The 14,958-nt window shown below is 63.2% G+C and overlaps 2 protein-coding genes across 2 annotated transcripts; one reads left to right on the top strand and one right to left on the bottom strand.

The window, feature by feature from the left end:
- Positions 1-1,228: 1,228 nt before the first annotated feature.
- MPEG1 (macrophage expressed 1) lies at positions 1,229-4,175 on the top strand. The gene has a single exon (XM_032189466.1). The coding sequence runs from the start codon at positions 1,250-1,252 to the stop codon at positions 3,410-3,412; it is 2,163 nt and encodes a 720-aa protein (XP_032045357.1). The 5' UTR covers positions 1,229-1,249; the 3' UTR covers positions 3,413-4,175.
- A 1,537-nt stretch (positions 4,176-5,712) lies between these two features.
- Positions 5,713-12,986, bottom strand: DTX4 (deltex E3 ubiquitin ligase 4). The gene is made up of 9 exons (XM_032189015.1): positions 12,756-12,986; positions 9,154-9,895; positions 8,195-8,256; positions 7,930-8,091; positions 7,775-7,836; positions 7,396-7,548; positions 6,782-6,943; positions 6,497-6,586; positions 5,713-6,264 (listed from the first exon to the last, which is right to left on the bottom strand). Exons 1-9 carry the CDS (start codon positions 12,964-12,966, stop codon positions 6,031-6,033), a joined length of 1,878 nt encoding a protein of 625 aa, XP_032044906.1. The 5' UTR covers positions 12,967-12,986; the 3' UTR covers positions 5,713-6,030.
- Between the last annotated feature and the right edge of the window lie 1,972 nt (positions 12,987-14,958).

The raw sequence follows: 14,958 nt of genomic DNA, 5'->3' as shown, positions 1-14,958 counted from the left end.
GACTTGAAATAGTCCAAAATGCAGACGGGCTCCAGGTTATTGTGGGAGCCTCCTGGGAATGCTGGCTCCTCCATGGCCCCACGATGGGGCTGGGTGTCCCCACCAGCCTTCCTGCTCCCCTGCATCGTCCCACAGCTTCTCGGTGGTGTTGTCCTACAGAAGGCACGCACACATGTCCACCTCTCCTCACCGCAGCTCTCACTTCAGCCTCGTTCTCTGCCAGATCCGTCCTGGAAAGAGGAACTAACCAGCAAAAATAGGGGAAATGAACCGGTCCATATGGAAAGAACCATGGCTATGTAAGCAGCTTTCAGAGTAGAAATGGATTTAACTGTTTATTACCCAAAACACGCAGCTGCTCCTCTGTATCACTGACATCGGTGCCCAGCCAGGCTCAGGCACCCCTGGGCAGGACCGGAGCAGCACCTCGGGTGACAGGACTGCTGCAGCCAGAGGCCACCAGAGGTTCTGCAGCCCCGTGCAGGAGGTGCCCTTCTCAACCAGAAACACCAAGGGAAGGATCCTTCCCTCAGGGAAATCAGGTGCAGGTGGCTGCAGGAGGCCCTGACATAAATGAGGACAGTGGAGAGGAAAAATTGAACCTGGCCACCATGGAGGGTCCCCAAAAAAACCATCAAGACCTGTTCCAGGGGCTCGGGCAGCCGTCTCGCCAGGAAACACAAGCAGAGTGCTGTTTCCCCAGTTCCTCCCGCTTCCTTCCCTGCATGGCCAGCAGCCTCAGCTCTGTCCTGCTGCAGGGAAAAGCCCTGCAGCACAGCTCATGCGAGCAGGGCCGGATCTCACCCCACTGCACAAGCATGGCTGTGGTGTTGGGGCCAAGTCTTGTGTGTGGCACAAAGAGCCAGGGTCATTTGGGGTGTCCAGGGGCTGATCTGTAGTCACTGAGGCATCATTCAAGGGAGGTTCACACAACGGCATCACGTAGGTGCAGGTACCGTGCTGAAAAAGAGATTTATCCTTGCTCCATCTCCAGCAGAGCAGCTTTCACAGGGAGAGGGAGCTTTTGCTTTAGAGAGGCAACACTCTCCAGGCACCTCTTTTCTGCTCCTCGCCCTGTTTTCTCAGCTCTGCTCAGCCCTTTACCACGTTCACCAGCTCTCACTTCTCCTTTCCCCTTGTTAATTCAGCCTCCCCCCAAGAGGAGGAACCACCCGGCAGCTGCACCCCCGACTGCCTCATTTCCCCGGCTCCCTCCTCAGCAGCGAGACGTCCGCCGCTCAGCTCAGCCATGCTCTGGGTGCTGAGGGTGGTCGTCCTCACCTGGACGCTGGCAGCTGTGAGTAGAGGGGCCGAGCTGTCCCAGGAGCTGTTGCCCTCTTCAGGGCTTCAGGACTGCAAGAAGAACTTGAAGGTCCCGAGTCTGGAAGTCCTCCCTGGTGGGGGCTGGGATAACCTGAGGAATTTGGATATGGGCAGAGTCATCAACCTGGGCTACTCGCTCTGCAAGACCACAGAAGATGGGTCCTACATCATCCCAGATGAGGTCTTCACCATCCCTCGCAAGCACAGCAACCTGGACATCAACTCTGAGATCATCGAGTCCTGGAAGAATTACCAAAGCGTCACCTCTTCCTCCATCAACCTGGAGCTGTCCCTCTTCTCCGCCATCAACGGCAAGTTCTCTCAAGACTTCCACCAGACCAAGACCCACCAAGTACAGGACCGGGCTTTCACCACCCGAGTGCAAGTCAGGAACCTGGTTTACACTGTCAAGATTGACCCAGGAGCTGTTCTGGACAAGAGCTTCAAGAAGCAGCTGATGGTGATTGCCAGCCACCTGGAGAACAACCAGACACGGATGGCCGATTTTCTGTCTGAAGTGCTGGTGCTCAACTACGGCACCCACACCATCACCTCTGTGGACGCTGGAGCCAGCTTGGTGCAGGAAGATCAGATCAAAACAACCTTCCTGAAGGACAGCTGGGGCATGCGGAACACCATCACGGCCTCGGCCGGCATCGCCTTCCACAGCATCATCAATATGAAAACCGAGGGCTCCCTGGACACCAGCTCCTCCTTCACCAAGCAGTACATGGAGAACCGTACCAACTCCAGGGTGGAGAGTGTCGGTGGGATCCCCTTTTACCCAGGCATCACCCTCAAGACCTGGCAGGAGGGGATCAGCAACCAGCTGGTGGCCATCGACCGCTCGGGGCTGCCCCTGTACTTCTTCATCAGCCCCAGCACCCTGCCAGAGCTGCCCACCCCCACGGTGAAGAAGCTGGCCAAGCGACTGGAGGCGGCCATCCGCCGCTACTACACCTTCAACACCTACCCCGGCTGCACCGACGCCACCTCGCCCAACTTCAACTTCCACGCCAACGCCGACGACGGCTCCTGCAAGGGGACCATGACCAACTTCACCTTCGGGGGTGTCTTCCAGAAGTGTGTTGGGCTTTCTGGCCCGGACGCCGGCGCGCTGTGCCACACGCTGGAGCAGAAAAATCCCCTCACGGGGGATTTCTCCTGCCCCTCTGCCTACATCCCGGTGCTGCTGGGCGCGCAGGAGCGGGAGGAAGGCCACAGCCACCTGGAGTGCCACAACAAGTGCACCCTGGGCATCTTCTGCCACCGCGTGTGCCAGGACGTCTTCTGGCTCTCCCGGGTTCAGTTCAGCGCCTACTGGTGTGTGGCGAGGGGCACGGTGCCCCTGGACTCCGGCTACCTCTTCGGGGGGCTGTTCAGCAGCCACAGCGCCAACCCCCTCACCGGCGCCCAGTCCTGCCCTTCAGGGTACCTCCAGCTGAAGCTCTTCGACGACCTCAGGGTGTGCGTGAGCCAGGATTACGAGAGCAGCATCCAGTACTCCGTGCCCTTTGGGGGCTTCTTCAGCTGCCAGGCGGGGAACCCCTTGGGGGGGCAGCACCGCGGCACCCCCGAAGACCCCTACGTCAAGCGCTGCCCTGCTGGCTTCAGCCAGCACTTGGCGCTGATCAGCGACAGCTGCCAGGTGAATTACTGCGTCCAGGCCGGCATCTTCACGGGGGGCTCGCTGCCCCCCGCCCGCCTGCCGCCCTTCACCCGCCCCCCCGCCAGCCTGCCGGCCACCGACACCGTGCTGGTGAGCAGCGGGGACGGGGAGAGCGCCTGGGTGAGGGACGGGCAGAGCCGTGTCTGGAGGCCAGCCCAGCCCGCCGAGATCCAGCGCACAGCCGAGATGGTGAGGGGCCGGCGGCTGACGGGGGGCGAGGTGGCCGGCGTGACCGCCGCAGTGGTGGTGGGGCTGGCCACGCTCCTGGCCATGGTCAGCTATGGCCGCTGGAGGTACAGGATGAGGGGGTACCGGGAGATGAAGGAAAGGGACAGCACGCCCGTGGGGAGCCCCGAGGATAGTGCTGTGGTGAGCATGGGCGAGGGGTACCAGCAAGAGGCGGAGGGGCTCACGGCGTGAGCATCCCTCAGGTCCCGGTGCTGGGCAATGCTGTGAGACCCCAGTTTAGGCAACCCCCCATGGCCACCCCCTATCCCCAAGGTTTCCCCCAGCTCCAGCCTGGAGCACCCCCGGTGCTGCACAGCCTCTCTCCCCGCTCCAGACTCCCTGGCTGATTTCTGACGCCATCTCCTGGGGCTGTCCCATCACCGTCACCCACCCCCATACGCCCCTGCACATTCCCTCTCCCAGGCAGCTGTCGCTTGAGAACTAAACAACCCCATACCTCGCTGCAGGCCATGCCTCCTCTCCTCCCCCGCAGACAGAAAAGGGGAACCAGGGCCCTCCAACCAGCCCCTGAAGCCCGTGGGGTGCCAAAGGACAAGGACACCCCAAGCTGCCCCCAAAGAGCAGGGGGAAGCCATGCGGCACCCCCTCCCTGACCCACCGGGACACCAGCCAGTCTCAGCTCCACTGCAGAGAGTTGCTGCGTGTAAAAGCATCAGCTCAGGGTGCACGCAGTACCCGACCCCTTGGACCACCCCCATTCCCCCATAGACCCCCCCCCAGGTATTTTTGACACCCAGGGCCAGCACGGATAGCATTAGCAACGCTCCGTCTCCCAGTAAAGGAGGGAGCAAAGAGACAGGAGGACCCCCCCCGTCTCCATGTATATCTAGCGTGGTAGATATACACACACGTAGAGAGGCACGGATCAGTTTTATTTCAGCCAGCAACTAATTGCATAGGCAACACGGCATTAAAAAAAAAATAAAAGGAAAAAGTGATGTTGTTAAAAGGCTGCGTCATGTTAGAGCCGGCAACCCGGGCACCGGGGGAGGGCGGGGGGGTCCCTTCCTCTCTGAGATCACACCAGGGTTTTGCATAGCTCCAGCTGGGGTTTTTCTGCAGCAGGGGAAGCCCGGGGCACAGGCCAGGAGAAATCACACTGCTGCAGAAGGGCCCAGAAGGGGATTTCCTAGGGGAAGAGGATTTTTCTCCCTTGAGGTAGACGTCTGGCCAGCCGTCCCTACACGGAGGGTGGCTGCGGGACAGGAGGTGCCCAGCCCTCCCCGCGGGTGTCCCCTCACTCGCCTGGCCACACAGACGACGGACAGAAGACAACAGAGAGTCCAGGCCGCGCAGGGACAGCGAGCATCCTCCGCCGTCCGCTTTTATTGATCCCCCGCGGGGTGGCCGGGTGACGGGCCCGCAGGTTTGGGGTGGGGGGGAAGAGGAGAAACAGCGATGACAACAGAAGGACGCACATCAGGACAGACCCCGCACCGCCAGCCTCCGGGACAGAGGGCAAACCGACCCCCCAAAGGGAAAGCAGGAGGAGGGGGAGAAAGGGGGCTAAACAAAAAGGGACTACGAGGACCTAACCCCACAGGGGGCAGTTCGGGCAGCCGCAGTGCTGCCCCTGCCTGGCTCGCTGAAATGGGGCCTCTCACAGGGTGGGCATGGAGCCATGGGGAGGATTTCCCCAAGGAAGCCCCCCAGACACTGGGACCCCCATCCCACACGAGGCCCTGTGAAGTCCCCGGGGCTGGTGGGGACCACAAGATGCCATGCAAACCCCCTCCCCGCCACCGCCCTACCTCCCCCCCACACATCAACCCCAACAGCCCCCAAACCACTGTGCCAACCCGCTGCCAGCCACCCTGTCCTCCCCCCGCCAGCCATGTCCCCCCAGCCCCCCAAAAAACTTCACCAGGGACCCTCGAGTCTTGGAACCCTGCTGGGATACAGCAGGGAGGGGATGGGATCCCGCAGAGACCCCCGCTGGGGGGCACCAACTCCTTTTGGGCCACCCCCACCCCATCACGAGCACCACCAGGCTCAGCCCCTGCCCCACGTCGCGTCCTCCCAGCCGCCAGTCCGCCACCCCAAACACCACCAGCCCTATATGTACATATATACGACAAACCCCCAAAACACGAGGTATATAAAATTCGACACGGGGACGCCCCCATACAAACAGTTCAAGGAACCCACTACCGTGGGGGGGGGAGACATACTGGCCCCCCCAACTCGGCTTTCTACCACCCTTCACCCCCTTCCCAGCACAGCCCGGACGAGGGGACCCCACAGGACACAGCTCAGACACAGCCAAGAGGAGAGGGGATATGGGGTGGGGGGTCTGGCTGAGGTGGACCAGGGCCCCCCCCCCTCCAACCTCTGCGGACAGAGACCACCCGGGAGGTACCAGACTGGACAAACAAACGAACAAACGGGTAAGGGACGAGGCAGGGCCAGAGCGAGAGGGACCCCCGTAGCCCCTGCTCCCACCCCGCAGCCCCTGCTCCCACCCACTCCGCCCAGCACCAGGACGGGGTCCCAACCCCAGCTGGGTACCGGGGGGGAGATCAGGGACCCAGGCGAGGAGAGGGGAGAGGTCTGGGCTGTTCACAGCGACCCCCAGCTCCCCAGGACAGCACACAACAGCGGCTAGCCGGCAGGGACGGCCAGGCCTGCCGAACCCCCGTGGCTCAGAGCGCCAACCGGCTCTGCCAGCAGGGAAGGGACGTCCCAAAAGACGCTCCCCAATACCCCCAGACAGCCCGGAGATGGCCCTGCTTGAGGGGGTGCTGCCTTCTCCGCAGGGGGAGCGGTGGGCAGCACTCCCCGCGGTGGTCTCAGTCCTTCTCCTGGGCCAGGCTCTCCTCCGTGATGCCCTGGGCCGCCAGCTCAGCCAAGACATTGTCCAGGTAGTTGATGTCGGGGTAGCCGTGGCCGGTGAGGTTGGAGCCAAACTCCGTCTTGTGGTGGATCTCGTTCCATATCACCGTGTCCGACTCACCCGTGGTGCTCGAGGTCCCGATGGCAAAAATCAAGCGCCGGTCCCAGGCCACCAGCAGCAGCTTCAGTACCTGGGGAGGGGGAGATAGGGCAGGCAGCAAGGAGAACGCAGGGGGCTGCAGGCAACACCTGGATTTGCTCAGGGCATGCTTATCAGCCAGGAAAGCCCTAGCCCGGATTTGGCTTTGTAAGCCAAGCCTGCTTCTCCCCGTGCCCCCAAGGGCTGATCCCTTCCCTCTCCCCCTCGGTACACCCTTGAGGACACTTTGGCCAGCTCAAGCCACCCCGGTGAGCCCCTCTCACCTTCCTGCCCTTCTCGCTGTCGGGCAGGTAACAGTGCCGGGGGAAGCCACGGGCCGTGAAGCTCTTCCCTGGGTTCGGATGCTCTGGTCCCTGCAGCACGCAGCCGGAGAAAAATTAAAAATAAATTAAATTTAAAGCTCAGAAGCATGCTCTGCGTGCAAGGCAATACTCTGACAGCGGCGCTAAAATCCACTGTGTCCCCCGGCCACCAAGTAAATGGGATCAACGCAGTTGCAGGGCTTTACCCCCATTTCCCACAACACGCTCACAGACAAGCAGCCGCACCTGCACCCCCGGGGGGATGTTGTAGATGATGCGGATGGTTTTGCAGTCCGAGTGGCCGGGCAGCGCGTGAGGGATGATGTGGTACTCCATCTTCCCCGGGGGCTGTGTCCCTGTCTTCACCCCGTAGATGGTTTTGCAGGTCGGACACTGCAGGCTGCCGTCCTGAGGGGAGGAAAGGAGTGGAGAACAATGAAAGCAGCGCTCCCCAGCACCACCCAGAGCAACACTGAGCACCGCTTTAGTCATAAACATCCAGTCATTTCAAAAACACGCCGGCAGCAGTGGGGGAGGGCTGGGAGCATTTATAAACCAGACCTCAGGTCTTTCGTTAAAGCTGAATTCCTCTTCCTCATCAGTTTTACAGTCCTCACTGTTTTTGTGGGTTTTTTTTTGTTTGTTTTGTTTTTGTTTTAGTTTGATGGAAGGAGAAGGCATAATAAAAAAATTAACTCTGCACCAAGACAGGGGGGTAAGAGCCCTCAGCACCTTCCCACCAAGAGCTGTTTTATTTCGGGACGTGTCTACGGTGTGCACCACGGCCCCAATGCGCCCCCCACAGCGCAGGGGTCTTGGATTTAGGGGATCTGCCCCCCCCCCAGCCTGCAGCCCCATACCTTGTTGCCGTTGTTGTACATGGCCACCAGGCAGTGGAGGTGGAAGATGTGGCCACATTTTGCCAGCTTCCCCACCAGGTCGGGCTTGATGGCAGGCTGGGGGCCCTTGTAGCCAGAGGGTGCTGAGAGGCGCTCCATGCAGATGGTGCAGTCCTGCGGGGACGGGGAGAAGGGTCAGACAGACAGAAAGACAGACAGACAGACCTCACTGAGCCAGTGGTGCCAGGACATGGGGCCAACGCCATTGGTGTCACCTCTGGGTCAACCTCCCCACCCTGGGAAGGGCAGGGAGCCAGTGCCCATGCCCCCAGACTCATCCCACATAAAAATGCCCCCTGGGCATCCCATACAGACCCCGAACAGCCCCTGCTGCTCGCACCTCATCGGGCGGATGCCGCACCTTCTGCAGGTATTTCTTCAGCACCTCCTCGGGGGTTTTACCTGCGGGGAACAAGAGCCAGAGGGGCCTGGGGTGAGGCACCGGAGAAACCCCCGAGAGGGGACCAGAGGGGAAAGGGGCCAAGCGCGTCTCACCCTTCTTGGCCTGCTTCTTGGTGGTCTTGCGGCAGGTGTGGGAGATGCCAGGGATGGACTGGATCTCGCTTTTGCTGACGGGCGGCGGGTGCAGCACCAGCTTGGGCGGCCGCGTCAGGCAGACGGGCAGCCCCGCCGCGCTCATCAGGATCCCCGTGATGCCTGCACAGGGGACAAGGGGGGAAAAGCATTAAGCAGCAAGCCCCCAAACCTCCAGAATCCCCCCAGAAACCTCCCCAGCAAGCCCCCACGGCCTCGTCCTCACCTGCCAGCGCAGGGTTCACGGGGCTGGAGCCATTGAGGTTCTTCACGGGGACGGTGGGGACCCTGCGGAGAGTCCACGGAGGCCACGTCAGGGCCCACAGACGGCGTCCCCATCCCTCGTCCCTCACCCCGAGCCAGGCCCGGCCCCAGACAATAGTTGCCTGAGCAACTGAGCAGGCCCTGGCTGGAAACAGAGAATCCCCCATGGGGGGCAAGGTGCCCCCCCGGCCCCGCCGCTGCCTTTTCTCCGGCTCTTTAGAAACCCGGCCTGCGTCTCCGAACTATTCACGGCCCCTTTTTGTCGCTGCTTGCCAGGCTGTCGTGTTGTGTTTTTTTTTTTTTTCCTCCTTTCTCCTACAGCCATGTAGCCGTGGCTGCTTCCCCCCTCCCTCCTTCCCCAAGGCTTCTCTTCCATGGGAAAGTTTCCCGGTGGGTCAGGAGCAGGGAGGGAAGGGGGGGACAGGGAGGGAGAGGAAAGGGGCCAGGCTGTGACAGAAGGCTGACGGCAGGGCCAGACAAAGGGGAGAAAAAGAAAAAACAGGCTCATTAAATGATCCCAACCCCCCCAGGAAAAAAATAAAAGTGTCTTCTGTAGGCCGGGGGCCTGGCAGGACCCCTTCTCAAGGAGCCCTGAATGCCTTTTCTTTGCTATTTGTGCTGCCCCCCGCCCGGCCCCGGCCCCTCATTGAGATGCAGCGCTGTGCTCCGCCAGGGCCGAGCGGTGGGCTTGGCAGCCCACAGGCAGCCTCAATGATCTCAGAGGCCTTTTCCAGCCCGAATCACCCTACCCACCCCACACAGGGCGCTTGGGTGCCCCCAGGAGGGGCCAGCACACCCCTCTGCCCTGGGGACCCCTCCCGTTCAGGCTCAGGGATGCAGAGAAATGCCCCAGAACAACGCATCCCCTGTTCCCCTGTTCTCCCCGCAACTACCCCCTCGCTCGCACGCGGCAGGACTCACCCGGAGGCGATGAGCACCCGGGACTGGGCGATGGCCAGGCGCTGCAGGTGGCTGCGGTTCAGGGTGCCCATACCGGGGCGCGACGCCTTGCCGCTGCCAGCACCGGGGCCGGCACCAGGGCCGGGGGGGCTGGCGGCCGAGACGACGGAGCTCAGCGCCGGCGTGCTGGCCGCCTGCTGCCGGCCCCCCTGGGAGGCCAGCACCTTCAGCGAGCCACGTGCCGCAGCCGTACCATCAGCCGCCTTGGCCCCCGGGGCTGGCGCGGGGGCTTTGGGGGCAGCGGGGGGCGCGGGGGGGGCTTTGCGAGGCTGCAGGGTGGCAGCCCCCAGGCCGCCCGCTGACACGGCGGCTTTGACGCTCATGACCAGGAGGCACTGGGGGCAGGCGCAGGTGGGTGCCGGGGGGGCCGCGGCCGCACCCGGGCTGGCCGGCCACGACTGTGATTTGGGCAGGGTGCCCGAGACCAGCGGGTAGACCATGTCGAGGCGGCGGCGGACACGGCGCTTGCGCTGGGTCTGCCGGTTGATCTGGCCCATGGTGGCGAAGTCAATGACGTAGCAGAAGCCGATGGTGCTCAGGTCCACCCAGGGGTGCTGCTTCTCGTAGGCGCGCTGGATGGTGATGCCCACGTCCATGTCGTAGGGCGTCCAGGAGCCGCTGTCGTTCTCCCACTCCCACACGACGCCCTTGCCCGGGGCCGACGACGGGTCGTAGTAGCTGCGGCGCACCGGGCGGATGGTGCCTGCCGGAGGGGGGGTGACACAGATGCTATCAGGCTCAGACCCGCAGGCAGGGAGCACCACCAAACCACCCCAACCTGCCCTGCTGGTGCTGCTCCGTGTGGGGACGGGATGGCTTTCTGGCGTGGCTGCTGTCCCCGCCCTGCCACGGGAGCGGCGTGCCTCAGTTTCCCCAGGCTCAGGTTCGCAGCGCACAGACTCGATGGGGACACAGAACCACGAGCTTAGCAGCAAAACCTCATCCAGGAGCCTCCCTTAGAGGCTCGGTGACACAAGGCATGCCCCAGGCTCCTGGGGGGCACGACATGGCCTTGTCTGCCTCTCAGCTGTGGGCCAGGAGAGGGAAATATGAGATTTAGGAGCCAAGAGGCAGCACTGAGCCCCACAGCACGGCACCAGCACCCAGAGCAATGATGTGCACCAGCAGGGGAGTGGGGTTCAGGGCAGCCCCAAAAACATCCTGCAGTGAAAACCCAGCCAGCAGCACGAGGAAAATCCCTGCAAGGCTGAGTAAAGGAGCTGGAGGAGGGCTCTGTGCCTCGACCCCTGCTCTTCCATCAGCAAGTGCACGAGTGGGGCAGGAGAGCAAAGCACCTGGCAGCTTGCCCCTACCCACGCTAGGTGCTTCCTTTCCCACTGCACTAAGTCAGCTAGGGCACGTTCAAAGCAAGGATGCCAACATCGGGAGTTCCTACAAGGGAAAAGCCTTCCCATCTGGGTCGTTTCACAGCAGCACAGCACGGGGCTATGCCCAGCCTTGGCGTCCTGTCCTGAGCATGCCTCCAGCTCGCCCCTGGCCCAGCGTTGTTTGGTTAATAAATCAGGTGAGCTCATGAACGTCGCTGCCTCTGGAGGCATTGCACCCTTCTGCAAAATCCCATCGCTTGCCCCCACAGGAACGAGAGACCTCGAGGAGCAGAAGTCACGAGCTGGAAGTCTCCAGCTTTACACCACGAGGCGGTGAGCCCGTGGCACCCTGGCACCGGGGCGAACCGTGAGCATTCCTGCACTGCTCTTCCCCCTAAACCCCGCAGGAATTTCAGTCCCTTTTAACCCCCAGCCCTCCACGGGAAATGCCCACTACCACCAGTCCCCACGCAAGCCCAGGTCCCCTGAAAAAAAAAAAAAAAAAAAAAAAAAAAAAAAAAGGCTAAAAATAAGCAAAATGGGCCACCTGCCCCATCCTGCCAAGGGGCAGCCAGGGGAGAAAAGCTGCCAGCCCCGGAGGCACAAAGGAGGGCCGGAGGGGAGCAGGGCCTCGCGGCACAGCACAGCGGTGATTTATCCTAATCCGGGGCGAGCGATGGCATGCGGCATCTGGCGGTCCCTCCCCGGCCACGGTGTGGGAAAACCACGGCCCCCCCAGCCCCAGCCCAGCGCAGGGCCGCCAGCCTCCCATTCAGCGGGGGAAGAAAGGGGACAATAGCTATTCAGGGCCTGCCAGGGTCACGACCCCCCCCAAATCAGAGCTGTTTAATGACCCAAAATACCAACATTCCCGGCAACCCGGAGGGAAGCAGAACAATCCCCCTTTCAGGCCTCCTCCCCCCAGGCGACAATAGCCCTCAGACGGATGGCGCTGAAAGCTGTCCCCGGGCAGCAGAGGTCCCTTGTCCCCTTGTCCCCACGACCATGGTCCCCACCAGCCCCCAGAGCAGGCTGTCCAGGGACAAGGGACGTTGCCAGGCCCCCTCCCTACTATTATTACGGGGGTGCCTGGAGAGGGAAGGGGCCCAAACCCCCGTGACAGCCACCCCCAAGAACCCGTGCCCTTAGGTTCATGCACCTTGCGCCCATTCTCTGGGCATTTCCTAACACCTGTCTGTGCTCCCCACCCTGGGGACAGCCACGCCTGCTCGTGTCCCCCCCATAAATCCCCATCAAACCCACCTCTGCCTCACCTGGGCATCACCCCACCTGCCCGAGCCCCCACCCCCGTGGCACGCCGTGCCCCAAGGCAGGATTTGTCCCCCCAGCACCATGCAGCAGCAGGCTTGGGGGGAGCACAGAGACCGGGTGGGATGGCGTAACGCAGGTCAGCAGCAGGCAAGCCCGGGCATCCCCAGGCCAGCAGGCAGCGGGGCCAGCAGGCAGGCCGGGCAGCACGAAGCGGAGCTGTGCAATTCTAGGTCAGGCAGGGCAGGGTGGTGCAATGCAAATCCAGAGCTCAGCATGATGCAATAGGGGGCCCGGCAATGCAACCCCCCCGATCAGGCAGCACCCAGGAGGGCAGCAGGGCGATGGCAGGGTGGGCAAGGGGATGTAGCGCGGAAGAAGGCAGCACAAAGCAATGTGGGACTCGGAAAGGCAGCACGGCACAGCAGAGCGCCAGCTCGGGGCCTGGCAGCACAGCGCCAAGCAATTCCAGGTCAGGGAGCGCAGGACCCGGCAGCAGAGCCAGGTGCAAGCTGATGCTAAACAGCACGGTGTAAAACAGCGACAGGGACACGCAGGGCGATGCCGGATCCGTCGGGCAGGGCAGGACAGCACCGGGCTGAGCGGGGCAGGCAGCACGGTGCAGGAGGGCCCGGGCAGGACCGGGCAGCGCCGGATGGGAGCGGGCAGCACGGCGCAGCGCGATGCAGTGAGGCTGCAGGCGTGGAGCACAAAGCAGGGAGGGAGCGGGCAGGGCTGGGAGGGCCTCGGTGACACCGCACGGTGCACGGGGAGGAGCGGGCGGTGCCAAGCAATGCAAAGCGAGGTGGTGGCAGCCCGGGGAGGACCAGGCAGGTGCTGGCAGTGCCAAGCAATGCCAAGCCAAGCAACGCCTGCCCGCGGAGCCCAGCGGCACGGTGCAGCCGAGCAATTCAGCTGCTCGCCAGGGTGCAAGGAGCGGGGCCGGTGCGTCCCGGGCTCACTCACCGGTGTCCTGGCGGAACTGGTGCATGGACTGCAGGTCGATGATGTAGGGCGCCAGGCGGCTGTCGGCCTGGCCCAGCACCACGCTGCCTCCCGCCCGCGGCCCGGCGCGGGCCACCGCCTCGATGTGGTGGCTGACGGCCGGGCTGTAGGGCCGCCAGCGCCCGTGCTCGTTCAGCCATTCCCACACCACCACGGCCGAAGCGAGCAGCATCGCTCCCCCGAGCCGCCTCAGCCCCCTTCACCACCACCACCACCTCCTCCTCCTCCTCCTCCTCCTCCTCCTCCCGCTGCCCGCCGCAGACGCCCCGCCGCCGCTGCAGCCCGCCCCGCCGGCTCCCGCATGCTCCGCGGGGCTGCCCGCCCGCCTGCCCCCGCCCCGGGGCCGTCCGCCGAGGGGGCGCGGAGGGGAAGGGCCGCGGCTGGGCGCCGGGCCGGAGCGCAGCGCCTCTCCCCGGCCGGGCGGCGGCAGCGGGGGGCGGCCCCGCTCCGCTCCGCTCCGCACCGCAGCGCCCGCCCCGCTCCCGCGCCCGCGCCAGCGCGCGGCGGGGCGCCACGGGGAGCCACGCCCCCCCCGCGCCCCCGTGGCCACGCCCACAACACCCAGTGGTCACGCCCCTAACGCGCAGTGGTCACGCCTCCATTAGCACTTGGCCACGCCCCTCTTGGTACGAGGCCACGCCCCCGCGGCGCCGACCATCTCGCCCCCGAGGGGGGGCAAAGCCGGGAGGAACCATTGGTGGCGGGGGGGGGGGGGGGGCGGGGTGCAGCCCCCCTGTGGCACCCCAAAATCCGCCCCAAACACTGAGACACCGCCGGAGGGACCCCAAATTACCCTCACACCTCCACGCTGGGCTCCTGCAGCCCCCCAGCAGCAGCAGCAGCACCCACCGCACTTCATTTTCCCATTTTGGGGAGAATCACCCCCAAAAAAACTAAAGGATCGCCACCCCCACGCCTCGTACCCGCAGGATTTGGGCAAATTCCCCAGCCTGGCGTGCTCAGAGGGGACCCTCCCCCAGGACATGGGGGCGCTGTGGCTGTAGGGCATCACTGGGGGCTCAGCTCCCGATAAATCCCGTTTTCCAGGCGATAAATATTATTTCCCAGGTGATAAATATTATTTCCCAGGCGATAAATCCTGTTTTCCAGGCAATAAATATTATTTTCCAGGCACTTCTCACCCCTTGGAGCGTCTGCCACCGCTGCCTGCGATGAGAAGCCCATTGGGGAGGATGCAATTAGGGGCAAAAAGAGGGGAAAAAGCAGGTGGGGACTGGCTGGGGCGATGCTGAGCTGTGAACAGGGGACAAACAGCAGGAGGAAAATGCCGAAGTGGGAGCAAATCTCCCCATCGGCCCCTCAGCACGTTTTCCTGCACAAATCCCTTCTCCCGTCCCAAAGCACGCTCCCGATGGGTTTCTGTTAGCCACGGGGCTACCGCCACCGTGGGAGGCTAGCCACAGGAGCCGGCAGCTCTCCCTGTGATGGTTTCCTTCATGCTTCTTGCCCGTGTTTCGGCTGAAAAGCTGAAATTGAGACCGGGGGGGCTCGGGTGTCAGCACAGCTGCGCCGGGGCCCTGCTGGCAGGGAGAGCCCCGGGCTCGGGGCCGCTCGCCCAGCTGGCAGCGAACATCAGCCGGGCCGCGGGGCGCACGGTGACAGCTCGGTTCTTCACACTGCCTCTGGTCATGGTGGCGGCCCTCTCAAGGCATCGCCAGCACCACACGGGCTTCCTAACGCAAACCGTGCTGCGGGAAGGTCGAGGTGCAGGGCCCCGTGCCAGGGACAGTAATGTCGCCTCGTGTTTGGGTATCTGCAGGATGAAAGGGGCTGCTCCCACCATCCCGCGTCCCAGAAGGCAGGTATGGGATCGGAGCTGTGGATCCTGCCTGTGGGAGGTGAGGGGAAGCAGGCGGGGAGGGCAAGAGCCCCTGGCCCCTGCTGGGCTCGAGGGGGCACGAGGAGAAAGGGAAGCTGGTGGCAAGTGCACAGAGCAAACGAAGCACGGGAGAGAGAAACGTCTGCTGGAGAAGTGACTTGCACTAATTCTGGGGAAAAAAAAAAAAAAGCCAGAAATTGTTGTTCACGAGTGCACGGAGGTAGAAACACTGCACACAATCCGCTGCGAGCTGCAAAGCAGCTGTCAGGCAGCAAGCAGTGCTGAGCAAGTTGCAGCCCCTGCCTCGTGGCTGTCCCCCACCAA

Source organism: Aythya fuligula, chromosome 5, assembly GCF_009819795.1.
Source record: "Aythya fuligula isolate bAytFul2 chromosome 5, bAytFul2.pri, whole genome shotgun sequence".
NCBI lineage: Eukaryota > Metazoa > Chordata > Aves > Anseriformes > Anatidae > Aythya > Aythya fuligula.
Note: the sequence above shows the minus strand (reverse complement) of the source record. Positions and strands in the feature narration are given on the sequence as shown.